The following is a 12,974-nucleotide window of genomic DNA, read 5'->3' as shown; positions in this document are numbered from 1 at the left end:
GCTTCAATTCGATCGTTTGTTTGCAAACAAAATGCCCCGCGAATGGAGTCAAGTAGCTGTAAAATAATGACGTACACCCCTGCTGATCTCGGGCCCCCGATTCCATCTCGTTTCGGTCTCGGGCTCGGTTTATTCGACGATGTTCCAGTTCGTAGCTTTGAAAAACGTTTTTTTGTGTGCGTGTCTCGTATTTTATTTCGTAATTTTCAACGCTCCTCTCAAGTGGTTCTTATTTATCTTATTGTCTGACGAGGCTTTATTTATTTTAATTAACATGGGCACAAATAACCAAAATCCGAAAAATTGGAAAAGATTTTGTGCTACAAAGTATTTTTTAACGTTGGTTCTTTCTCACTTATATATAAACTTATAGTTAAAAAATATAAATTATTACAGTTTCAGAATGAAACTTGAAGTTTGTTATCCATTTTCAAATTTAATTTGTAGCCCCGACTTCCAATGAATTAATGTTTTTGTCGTTAGGCAATGCAAATTGGCAGGCACCTCTGAAAGTCAACCATCTCCAAACATCGAACAGTAGCCAAAACCCCAAATAGGCAACGACCAGATGGAGCTCTGCCGCCTTTCAAAAGACTCAATGAGAATGTCAAGCCATTAACGCCTCTTAGAGACGCCTCCACAGACACTTTTTTCGAGCTGTTCGGTCACAAGGTATTTTTCTTATTTCTCTATCATTTTGCTTTTGGCATAATCACATAAAAACAACGCAGATCGTTTATAGTGTGCTTAAAACGCTGCAATTAGCATTTTTGGTAGTGTGGCGACGTGAATGGATATGTGTATTCGAATATCACGCTGCTGCGCAGGCGTAAAACGCAGCTACAACCTCCAGTTAAACAAACATTTGTCGTGCTTTACGTTAGGTGGGCGATTACATTGGTCTGTTTATTGATCATGAGCCATATAGATTAGTCTAGAGATTTTTTTGAAAAGGAGAGGTGTATCAAGGCACTTTTTTTTGAACATATGCAAGCTTTCGCTGAATTCCTATTTACTCTATCCAGAGCATAATAACAGCATTTTGGAAAGTGTACTCTGTTCCATTGCCATCACACTTGCAAATGATTTTTTACTTTACTGGAGCAATTAGTGATGTTTGCTTTTATTGTGTTGATCTTAAATATTAGTTATACCATTTTGGGTTTCGTAACCCTACGACGTCAGTTTAAGAAATTAATTTTCAATTGGCGTAGCATTCCATAATTTGTATTCTGTGCAAACTATGTTTCAATCGTAAAACAAAAATATTGCAACAATGTTCTTACATATAAGATTACATTCATAATTTCTGGGTACTACTGGTTTTTGATTGGTTCGACTTACACTAGTTTTACAACATATTCGAAGCTATCTTTCACTTCCCATAGGCAAAATAAACAAACGGTATTCCCTGTTTCACTGCCATATCGTTCCTCTCTCCATTTTCCTATGCAAAATAGGCTTGCGTGTTCCGAAACTAATGAATCTCTGCCCATGAATCAGCGGTGTAAATTAACTTTTTGCCGTGAATATGTGTGTATTGTTTGCAAAAAAAAAAAGAAAAAATGACGGCAGGAAAAGAAGCAACAAATAGCGCCGAGAGCGAGGCAGACAGACAGTTGGGATAATTATGTGTACGTACAACACAATAAATAATTCGCAACAACAATGGGCCCTCCACATACTATAATGCTTCACTCCACTTTGGCTCCGTTCGGTTAATTTTTCCCCGCTTCAGTTCTCGATGGGGTTTCTGACAATGTCTAGGGCAATGCCACATAGAACAAGACATCCGGTGCCGGTTTGGGATTTGACTTTGGCTTTAGGTTTGGCTTAATTAAACTCAAATTGTGAGGACCGGCAAGTAATTAAACTTATTTTGAAAATCACGCAGATTTACGAAAATCGGCGTAAAAGTAAAGCGGCAAAGCGAAACGATTTTCTAACGAACCCCAAAACGAAACGAAACAAAGTGATACAATCGAAACCAACGATAGCGCAACGATAACTGCGACAGCAGTTCGATTTTTGCGATAATATGCACTCCAGCTCGCAATCGACGCTGAAGCGCACACAACAACTAGTGCGGCAAACGAACGGCGGCAGGGGTGATGTCCTGAGCAGTGGATCCGAGGTGGTCCACTCCTCCCGAGGTCCGGCGATAACCACCAACATCGATGACTCCAGTCTGCGGTATCGCCATGAGACGAAAAGGGAGCGCACCGTGGAAGCGGTGATCACGGACTATCCGGGGGTGTCTCCCCTAGGAAGCGTTCCCCATGAACGAACCAACTTTGAGCGCACAGTGACCTTCCAAGATCCCGCTGGCAATTCACGTCGCGTCTCAGAGACCCGGGCACTGGTCCCGGCCAGCGGAAGTGCTTCATCCTCCGCCCATTACCAACAGGTGACGCGGAATAAACGCATATCCACGGAGGTGTTGGGGTCTAGTGTGGAGAGCACGAAGACATCGCAAAGGGCCCCGAATGGCCATCGACGGGTTACCACGCATATTGTTCGGAAGGTGACCACTTTGAGTCGGGCGGAGGAAAATGCTCAGCCTGCCGAGGACTTGCTGCCTCCAGCTAAAATGATTCGCAGCTCGGAGTTGGAATACCGACGTGCCTTGCCGCCTGCTATAGAGTCGTCCACGCAGCGCAGAGAGGTAAAGAGAGTGCTCCGGAATGGATATCAAGAATAAGGACCACTAATGTTTTCCCATTTTAAAATAGTTTAAATCAGGCGACCACAGTTTTGCTCCCCTCTAATATATCATTGATTTTCGTTTCCAGTAGAACTTGTAACGCAGTTACTTAATACTTAACTTGATTACACGCAGATCTCCGATATTGTTGTGGGCAAGGAGGACAACGTATCCGCTCGGGAGGCCCTGCTGCGCTGGGCGCGTCGCTCGACTGCTCGGTATCCGGGTGTTCGTGTCAACGACTTCACGTCGTCGTGGCGAGATGGATTGGCCTTCTCGGCGTTGGTGCATCGCAACCGACCGGACTTGCTTGACTGGCGAAAGGCAAGGAACGATCGGCCACGCGAACGCCTGGAGACGGCCTTCCACATTGTGGAGAAGGAGTACGGAGTGACGCGTCTGCTGGATCCCGAGGGTAAGTCAACTACCTAATCCATATTTGAAGATGAGAATCTAATTGGAATCATACCATTTCAGATGTGGACACCAACGAACCGGACGAAAAGTCCCTTATCACGTACATCTCATCGCTGTACGATGTGTTCCCGGAGCCACCCTCGATCCATCCACTGTTCGACATGGATTCACAGCGTCGCGTGCACGAATACCGCGACCTGGCCCAGCAGTTTATCTACTGGTGCCGTGAGAAGACAGCCTATTTGCAGGAGCGCTCCTTCCCGCCCACTCTCATTGAGATGAAGCGTCTGCTGAGTGATCTGCAGCGCTTCCGCAGCGAGGAGGTGAGTGCCCGCAAGCGCGAGAAGTCCAAGCTCATCCAGATCTACAAGGAGCTGGAGCGCTACTTTGAAACCGTGGGTGAAGTGGACGTGGAGGCCGAACTGCGCCCAGATGCCATCGAGAAAGCATGGTACAGAATGAACACTGCACTCCAGGATCGCGAGGTGATCCTTCAGCAGGAGATTGAGCGGTTGGAACGGCTGCAACGACTGGCCGACAAGGTTCAGCGAGAGATTAAACATGTGGATCAGAAACTGACTGATCTGGAGACGCGTATCGGTGAGGAGGGTCGTCGCATCGAGCGACTGCATCCCGTGGACGCGAAGAGCATTGTCGAGGCCCTTGAAACCGAGATTCGGCACCTGGAAGAACCCATCCAGGACATGAACCAGGACTGCCACGTGCTGAATGAGGGACGCTATCCCCATGTTAGCGAGCTGCACAAGAAGGTTAATAAGTTGCACCAGCGCTGGGCTCAACTGCGCACCAATTTCCACACGAACCTGGTACAGAAGCTGTCCGGTTTGAAGTATCCCGTCCTCGAGACCACGGTGACGCGTCAAACGCGCATGGTGGTCGAGTCCCGTCAGATCGACACGAACCCCCATTTCCGCGATCTGCAGGAGCACATTGAATGGTGCCAGAATAAGTTGGTAAGTACATATTACTGATACTCCATCTTGCAAAGAAAATAACCAATGCTTTCCTGAAGAAACAATTGCTTGCCGCTGACTATGGCAGTGACCTGCCATCGGTCAAGGAGGAACTGGATCGTCAACAGCACGAGCACAAGATTATTGACCAATTCCATACTAAAATACTCAACGATGAGCGTCAACAGACCAAGTTTTCCGGGGATGAACTGGCCTTGTACCAGCAGCGTCTCAATCAGCTGCAGAAAGTGTACGCCGAGTTGCTCAGCACCTCGACGAAACGCCTTTCCGATCTGGACTCTTTGCAGCACTTCCTGGGACAGGCCTCGGCGGAATTGCAGTGGCTCAACGAAAAAGAACAGGTGGAGATCACGCGCGACTGGGCGGACAAACAACTCGATCTGCCCTCCGTGCACAGATACTACGAGGTAAGTAGTGGCGTTCGCCCACTAGAACCCTTTTAGAGCTAGTATTATATATGTGTTGTGCTTCTATCCGATTACAAGCGTGCATTTGGTAATGGCGACGAGGTAAGATCCCGATTGGTTCACAAGTACCATTGTAAAATGTATATTTCAAAAAGAGCAACCAACCAAGTGCACTACTCGAATACGTTTAATATAATTCACTAATCAAAATTGGTTTGACTCCCCCAGAACCTTATGTCCGAACTGGAGAAGCGTGAGATGCACTTTGCTACCATCCTGGATCGTGGAGAGGCGCTGCTGAACCAACAGCATCCGGCGTCCAAGTGCATCGAAGCCCATCTGACTGCCCTGCAACAGCAGTGGGCCTGGCTGCTGCAGCTTACTCTCTGCTTGGAGGTCCATCTGAAGCACGCCACGGAGTACCATCAGTTCTTTGGGGAGATCAAGGATGCCGAGCAATGGCTAGCCAAGCGTGACGAAATACTCAACAGCAAGTTTTCGCAGTCGGACTTTGGCTTGGACCAGGGTGAAACTTTGCTAAGGGGAATGCAGGATTTGCGCGAGGAGCTGAATGCCTTTGGCGAGACAGTGGCTACATTGCAGCGAAGGGCTCAGACAGTGGTGCCTCTAAACAAGCGCCGCCAGCCGGTGAATCGTCAGGGACCCGTGCAGGCCATCTGTGCCTACAAACAGCAGGGTCAGCTGCAGATCGAAAAGGGTGAGACTGTAACTCTCCTGGACAACTCGGGCCGAGTGAAGTGGCGCGTGCGCACGGCCAAGGGTCAGGAAGGACCAATACCCGGTGCCTGCCTGCTACTTCCGCCTCCTGACCAGGAAGCCATCGATGCCGCCGAACGTCTGAAGCGACTTTTCGATCGATCCGTAGCTCTCTGGCAGAAAAAGCACCTACGCCTACGCCAGAACATGATTTTCGCAACCATTCGTGTGGTTAAGGGCTGGGACTTTGACCAGTTCTTGGCTATGGGTCCCGAGCAGCGCACGGCCATCCGGCGTGCCCTTAACGACGATGCCGACAAGTTGCTGAGCGAGGGTGACCCCAACGATCCGCAGCTGCGACGCTTGCGCCGCGAAATGGACGAGGTTAATCGCTTGTTCGATGAGTTCGAGAAGCGAGCCCGCGCCGAAGGTGAGTGTGGGAGTATCCGTATGTGTATCGGTATCGCCGACGGGTAGAATATAGTTTTTGCCTCGCTTTTCAATTAACGGCGCTCGCCAGCTGTCCAAAACGATTAATTGATGGAGGCTAATTGAATTTATTGCTGGCGTGTTTTCTGTGAGGAAAGTGGCAATCAGGAAGCCGGAATGCGACTTAGTCTTGTCAAGCCTAGTCAACTATGAAGAAGCTTTTTGCGAGTGTCAAAACAAGGGGTAGTCCTGGCAGTTTACCTTAACAGCCTCTTATCATACTAATATTCATTTATTTTTCTTCTTTGCAGAGGAGAGCAAACAAGCCAGTCGCATTTTCACCGAGGAATGCATTGCTATTAAGAGCAAACTGGAGGATATGGCCCGTGAGCTGGATCAGATTATATTGGCTCCATTGCCACGCGATCTGGACTCTCTAGAACATGTGCTTGAGATTCACTCGGACTATGAGCGCAGGTTGAACCTTTTGGAGCCAGAGCTGAAGCATCTGCAGGAGACTTTCCGTACGATTGCTTTAAAGACGCCCGTGCTAAAGAAGAGCCTTGACAACCTGATGGAGCTGTGGAAGGAGCTGAACACCCAGAGTGGTCTGCACAAGGACCGCCTGAAGCTGCTTGAAGCCTCTCTGGCTGGCCTGGAGGACAATGAGCATGTGATTTCCGAGCTGGAGAACGAGCTGGCCAAACACCAGGATTTGCCATCGACGGCCGAGGGACTGCAGCAGGTGTTCAAGCAACTGAACCACATGCAGGACATCATCACACAACAGCAGCCGCAGATGGACAAGATGAACGATGCAGCCGATCAGCTGGGGCGCATGGGTGTGCCCACCAAGGTGCTCGGCGACCTCAAGCGACTTCACTCGAATGTGGAGCGTCTCAACACGCGCTGGAGTGCGGTGTGCAACCAACTGGGCGAAAGGTAAGTTCACAGGTGCCACCTGCTCTGTTCGTGCGTGGGTGTCGCCTCATTGGCGGCCACATAAGGAGATAAACCTGACTTTCTAACACCGTGTCACAATGCTTTTTCAGAATGCGTTCATGCGAGACGGCTATCGGGCTGATGAAGAATCTCCAGTCGAGCGTGCAAGTGGAGGAATCATGGGTGGATGGCACCACGGAGCGACTGTCTGCCATGCCCACTGCCACTTCGGCGTACGAACTAGACGTGAGTAGAGAGAAACTGCCCCTGTAATAACCAAACTGCCATTTTCGATAAGCGGTAGTCTCTAGCCCTAGATCTACCTAGATCCTTGTACAGATTTGCTCAGTTTTAGCCGCTCCAGTGGGTCTCTTTCGGAGACAAAACACAAAGTATATATACCTAGCCCATAAATGGAAACCGTAGTAGCCATTGACTCGCGTCCAAAGTAGTTTGCTCCCACAGTTGTTACTCCTATTTTTGTTGGGATAAAACCTTCCGGTGTTGGACATGCCTCTAAATCTATTTTGTTTTTTGTTTTTGTACTGCATTTCCATTTGTAAACTGTCCCCGACAAAAAAGAAACAATCTCCAGTCCCTGTCCGAAATTCTAGCAGTAGTTTTTGTCTAATCCAACAGCAATCTTTGACATGTAGTGCTGGCCACCACCCACATAAGCATACCACATGTACATATATATACACAGCAGACAGACCTCCAAATGTGGTCAATTCGACCACCTACACATAAACACCCATATACGTAATCTCTAGTGATATCCCCTCGTCCCACCACACAGTAAATTGATCCCAAATTTGTGTAGTAGTCTTGAAACTTCACTACTTTTATGTTTGTAGCTTTGTCCCCTTAGAATTGTAAGCTGCACCTTTACATATGCCTATATCATACGATATTGGCTTCTATATCACATACATATATATTTATTCACCCAGTATTATCGTATTTGTAGTTGAAAACTAATTGTATATGTATTTTTGTCTAATTTTTTGTATTTTTACCAAACAAAAAAATGTAAACTTTTTCACACAACAATCAAATTATCACACACTATAAACCAACCCAAATTGATCAAATTATAAAAAAAACAAAACGAATTAAAAATCCTGAAAATATCGAAAACCAAAAAATACCCCTCGAAACCTATAGAAACTGCTCGGAGCTGCAATCGAACGAAAACCAAAAATCGAAAATGTCAACGTGGCTGGAGGACGACTTATACGCGAAGCCAAGGTAAAAATTTGTATGCCAGTTGAGGTGTGATTGATCTGATAATGGCTGACCCATCGTAACCCAGCAGCCGTTGGATCCGGACATGTGAAACTCGATTGTTTTTCGTAGGATTCGAAGTTGGATTCAAAAGTTGGGTTGCGATAGGTCAGTTGGTGGCCGAGTGCCAACTTTTTAAGTATGATTGCGTGAGTGATTGTGGATATTTTGACCGAACACCGAAATCCCTCCAATTCCGAAAAGAAAACCTTTATAGCTCTATACACCTCTTAGCTGTTTCTCTATCGAACCTTCAATATATTTAATGCTTTTTAAAACATTTGCCGGACTCTAAGCTCCAGTTCTTAGCTATCTTGTGGGTAAAAGGTGCGTCAATAACACTTGGGTGGAACAGAAACAGCCTGACAAACAAATTTAAACACAAACAACAAACAAACCAAATTCCAAACTTACAAAACAAACCAATTAAAACGCAATTTTTACATAAAGTAATTTCGTATTGATTAATCAATAAAATAAAAAGCACTAAATATATCTACCCTTACCTCCTGAAAAACAAACCGAATTTGTATAACACAAAAAATTACTAACATTTAACCGAAATTAACCAACCAACCAAACAACAATGTCAACGTGGGACCTCGAATTCGGGGAGAAGATCTACGATAGTAAATGCCTACGCTTTGTGGACTGGCTGCTCGAGGCCCGTCCGTCGTTTTCGCCGCCACGCCGGGATCTCCGGCCGGCGGACAGCGATCCGGGTGCCACACAGTATTACAGCCAACGACTGGACAACCTTAATACGAAATACGACAGATTGCTGGAACAACTGTCGCAGAGGTTAAAAACGGCAATCGAAGTCAATGGCAGCGATGGTCTGGTGAGTAATCCAGGTGACCTCATCCTAAACCCTACCCCTTTGGAAGGATCTTTGCGAGGTGACGTCAGGGTTCAAAGTATAGGCTCAAAATATTCAATTGTTTCGTAACCATAAAACGGGGTTCAAGTTCAGCAAACGAGTTCTATGCTTTCGTTTTCTACACGAAAGTCAAGTCAAGTTTTCAAATGCAAATACGTACGTCTCTCTCTGGTATCATTGTGTCTCCTCCATCTGTGCCTGTCTATCTGTATCTGTATCTGTTACCGCTCCGATTGCCCGGCGGTTGTTATTATTAAATTAACCTTCAGAATCGGTGCACACTGACGGCAGAAGCAGCCGTATAATGACATCACGTCAAATGCGAATTGACCAAAAATTCCGTCAATGGCTTGAAATGTTGCCGCCATAAATCACGGCTTGATTAATTTATAAAAATTTAAACTATTTTTTTCTGTCATCGTGACCGTCGTTTGTCTGCGCTGTCAATTGATGCAGTAATTTGTTTAATGTATCAAATGTATTTATAAATACTGCATTATGTCAGGAGTTTCAATGAAAGGAAAACAAAAACGATAGATATTGTCATGTGCCTGACCAATTAGGCAAATTGGAGACAGATTCGAAATTAATAATGACGACGGCGAAATCTATAAATATTAATGAAGCCCCAGCATTCATAGGGGCTTATATATACTCGAAATTCAATGCCAGGGGACGTCATCAACGTCTTTGTCGCCATCTGTCAACTTATCTTTTCTTTAATTCCTGTCTCCTCACCATTTGACTATTTTTGTTCAACAGGTTTGGGATTTGTTTTTTTTGGGTCGCTCCATCTTAAAAATTCAATTAAGAATTTTATTAACCAACCAGTTTTTTTACCCGGTGGTAAAATATTTGTTTGTAAATATTTAGAAGGCAATTATAGAAACGCAAAAGAGATCACCGGACATGGCGAAACCTTAAGTTCAACAAACTTAAGAATTTTTAAAATGTGCCAGACTCCTTTGAGGTCTATACTATACTATACTGAGAAAGTAGTTAAAGTTTGTTTGTTTTTTTTTTTAATAAAATGTAGATTTAAAAAGCACGCAAGTTTACCTTTTAAAAATAAAACTGAAGATAAATTGACAATGTAGAATGTTTTTCGTCTCACATCCCAGTCCTATTCAAAAAAAAGCGCCTCCTTGATTTTGATCAGTTAATCCAATTTAAAATAATCCGAAATTGTTGTTTTGGTGCTCGAAGGCGTTACCTTCGCCTCGGGCGATGGAGTGACATCATAGCTGCTCCATTACCACTTCGCCTTCAACTCAACTTGATATGCATAGCAGGGGCGGACGTTGAAGCTCCGCTGGCCTAACTAGATTGAAAAGCAAAATATGTTATTTAGAAGGTTAGATGGCGGCACAAACTGGTTTTATCTTTTCTTCTGATACTTAACTCCCGACTTCCGTGTATTGTTTTCGAGTTTAATGTGGATCCAACTCCGCGTACTCCCTGCCCATGCCCGTTTCCATCTTTTGAGGCTATTGTAAATGGACTGTTTATACTTTTTGGCGCAACAGCTGGGGAATGCTCGCTGAAACCAGCCGGCATTTGAAAGCTCGCTCCCGGTGGTAGTTGTGCCTCTGAACCCCAAAAGCTCGCTCTCCACTTGGCCCATTGGCTCTCGCAGTGGGGCTGCTCCACTCAGTACCAAAGGCGACGTGGTTGTGTAACGTCGCGTATCCGCTGTGTGTGCCGCCTGCTGCCGGTGAACGAAACTTAACAAAGGCCAAAACCTTTAAAACCTCAGGTTTTGTTGGGAGCCGAAGTCTGTGGAATTTGAATTCGAATACGAATCGACCGTGTAATTATGAGTGAATAGTTGTGATAAATAAATGTGCTAACAGACGCAAATACAGAACATTGCTCATCCGCCGCATGGGCCGACGTGATGTCACATACACGGCCGGATAGAAAGTGTGTCCGTGTCGCTGTCTTGGTGCCTTAAATTTCAATTAAATGCGAACCGTGTCGCTTCGGATCGCTATTATTTTGTTTAAAGACATTTAAATTTGTTGCCGCCGAGCCGCGTTCCAATTTGTGTCGCAATGAGTTCTATTGTAGTTCAGAATGAAGTCACTTGCTGGCTCCGCAACAACTCAAATATAACAGAAACACAAACAGAAGAGTGTGCAATCGAAAATAAAAGAAACACATTATTAATGTAGCCTTGAACATGTCGCAAGAATCGGAATGTTGATATTTTCGGCAGTCTGTTTGGTGTTAATAAGCACTCACACACAAAAAGCAAGAAAATAAAAACCTATGACTGAAATTACGTAGTGACTCAGCGAGTTAGGGTCATTAAAAGTTGCATAAACCACTAAAATCTGCAGTTAAAACAAAAGACCAAAATAATGTGAAAACTCTCTAGGTCCATTACTTAGTGACTAGCGTGAATTATTACTTCCTATCAACAACCGAGATCGCGGGAGTGTCAGGGCTGGTGCTAATCTAATCTATGAGATGCAAGCCATTAGGCATGATGCGATACCTTGGATTGAGCGATCGGTTTCCCGGGAAACACTTCAAACTGTGGGAGTTTGTATATACCTGAAAACCCAGCACTTTCCCTGTGATTTTATCGATTAAACTACCCGATTCCGCTTGCCTGCTATATATATGCACGTTCATATATATATATTTTTAGCGGCATTCTAACGATAAATCAGGAATGAAAGCGAGCGTTTCGAGGTCTTTGCCTCCACTGAAGCAAAAGGGAGGCGCCTATTTTCGTGATGCCGCATAGGCGAGGTCCAACTGCAGTCTGCATGCTGCACGCTCTCGTCGGAGCTTTTCCTCTGGCTATTTCGTGCTCTCTTACCCTTACTTCGAGCCGGCACAACGTGGCGTATTAGTCATGTTATCAGTGTCAAGCGCATCACAGTCGATTAGGGCCAAGAATCAGTTTAATCCGCTTGCTTTTGAAGCCCCTAACTAGAAACTATTCAGACTTATTTTCTGCCTTAGTTCAGCTTTATTTTTCGTTGTGCGGGCGCCCGACAAACTTGTTTCATTTATAATCAAATATTCGCCTCTCTGATGACATCATTGTTCTCGTACTCGTATTTACTGTCTCAATGTGTGTCGGTGTATGTTTTGTTAATTATAATTTATTTGTTGCTTTTACCAACTCTAGGGCAACCTTGAAAAGCAGCAACAGGAATAGCAGACTAGTTGTTTATTTTGAAAATGCAAATCATGAACGTTGATCGTTTTATAGAGTCGCCACTCAATGACTTCATCTGCAGCCTTCTTATAAAGTTGTATATGACGTCAATGCAACTTCAAGTTGGGGCTACGACCTGCAGCCATATGTCAGTCATTTTCCTTTGAATCACGGCCTCTACAAAATGGCCAATAAAGATAAAAATTAAATTACCAGATGCCTTCGATAAGGCCCACTCTGGACTCCAGTACAATCGAAGAACTCTTTCCGGGTAATCACCCAATTCTTGTATTATGGTTGGGGCCTCTTGAGAGAGTTTGCACTACGTATTTGCAGAGCGATTGAGGCGTCTCCCTATATATCGTCATTTCTATTTTCATAAAGGCTTTGGGCTTGCTTTTTGTGTGCGCTTTTTATTTTTTACTTTACTGTATGTGTTTCGTGTGAATTGTGTGCTTTGGTTCGGGGCTGATAATAATCTATCCCTGTGTGTGGGCCAGAGAATAGAATCCGATGAATGGATTAAGTGAATCAACAAAATAGTAGTAGAGTAAAGTTGGACCGATGGACACTACCGTAAATCGTTGTTTTATAGCTTCAACTTATTTTTAGTTGCTTTATCGCCGGTGACTTTATCTCGCGGCCATGTCAAATCATTCACACATGCCATAAACATTCCACACAAGTTTAAGACTCCACGGGCAACTTCAAAGTGACGCGTCTACCTAAAATTCGTAACTCGTAAATATCTAATTGCTTTTGTCACAATTAAATCTCGCGCAGTGTGTTCAAGAAGCCCCTAAGCCAACGAAACAAATCCCAATTGCTGACTATGACTTTGTCGAACTGAACCAATCGAAAGCCTTAGACATGCCTCAGCATAGATCGGGTCGCAAGGCGACCAAATCCAAAACCCAAACCACGACTGTCCAAGTGGCAGAGGAAAGTGACTACGACTTTGCGTTCGAGTTTCAGGTAATGCTCCATCTATCCTCCCTCCCCCCTGTTGCCACCCTCGCAA

General features: G+C 45.0%; 2 protein-coding genes across 28 annotated transcripts in view; one reads left to right on the top strand and one right to left on the bottom strand.

Moving 5' to 3' along the window:
- LOC119559408 (microtubule-actin cross-linking factor 1) overlaps positions 1-12,974 on the top strand; it is a 69,238-nt gene that overhangs the window by 25,323 nt on the left and 30,941 nt on the right. For 9 of the 25 annotated variants that reach the window (XM_037872501.1, XM_037872498.1, XM_037872502.1 and 6 more), the window contains 8 exons: positions 2,840-3,119; positions 3,182-4,095; positions 4,155-4,523; positions 4,752-5,670; positions 5,981-6,611; positions 6,722-6,857; positions 7,779-7,862; positions 8,518-8,739. In XM_037872501.1, the coding sequence (XP_037728429.1) occupies positions 2,840-3,119; positions 3,182-4,095; positions 4,155-4,523; positions 4,752-5,670; positions 5,981-6,611; positions 6,722-6,857; positions 7,779-7,862; positions 8,518-8,739 (3,555 nt within the window). Of the gene's footprint in view, positions 1-1,894; positions 2,666-2,839; positions 3,120-3,181; positions 4,096-4,154; positions 4,524-4,601; positions 4,626-4,751; positions 5,671-5,980; positions 6,612-6,721; positions 6,858-7,778; positions 7,863-8,517; positions 8,740-12,736; positions 12,929-12,974 lie in introns of those variants that run through there. The other 16 variants (XM_037872478.1, XM_037872477.1, XM_037872481.1 and 13 more) reach the window with 6 other exon arrangements.
- On the bottom strand, positions 9,885-11,452 carry LOC119559411. 3 transcript variants are annotated; one of them, XM_037872505.1, is made up of 3 exons: positions 11,338-11,452; positions 10,176-10,483; positions 9,885-10,095 (listed from the first exon to the last, which is right to left on the bottom strand). In XM_037872505.1, exons 1-3 carry the CDS (start codon positions 11,416-11,418, stop codon positions 10,050-10,052), a joined length of 435 nt encoding a protein of 144 aa, XP_037728433.1. In that variant the 5' UTR covers positions 11,419-11,452; the 3' UTR covers positions 9,885-10,049. The 3 variants fall into 3 exon arrangements, with proteins under 3 accessions (XP_037728433.1, XP_037728432.1, XP_037728434.1); XM_037872504.1 differs by having other exon boundaries at positions 9,885-10,099; positions 10,181-10,483; XM_037872506.1 differs by having other exon boundaries at positions 10,181-10,483.

Source organism: Drosophila subpulchrella, unplaced genomic scaffold (genome assembly GCF_014743375.2).
Source record: "Drosophila subpulchrella strain 33 F10 #4 breed RU33 unplaced genomic scaffold, RU_Dsub_v1.1 Primary Assembly Seq24, whole genome shotgun sequence".
Taxonomy (NCBI): Eukaryota; Metazoa; Arthropoda; class Insecta; order Diptera; family Drosophilidae; genus Drosophila; species Drosophila subpulchrella.
The sequence above is the reverse complement of the archived record's forward strand: the minus strand, read 5'-3'. Positions and strand labels throughout refer to the sequence as shown.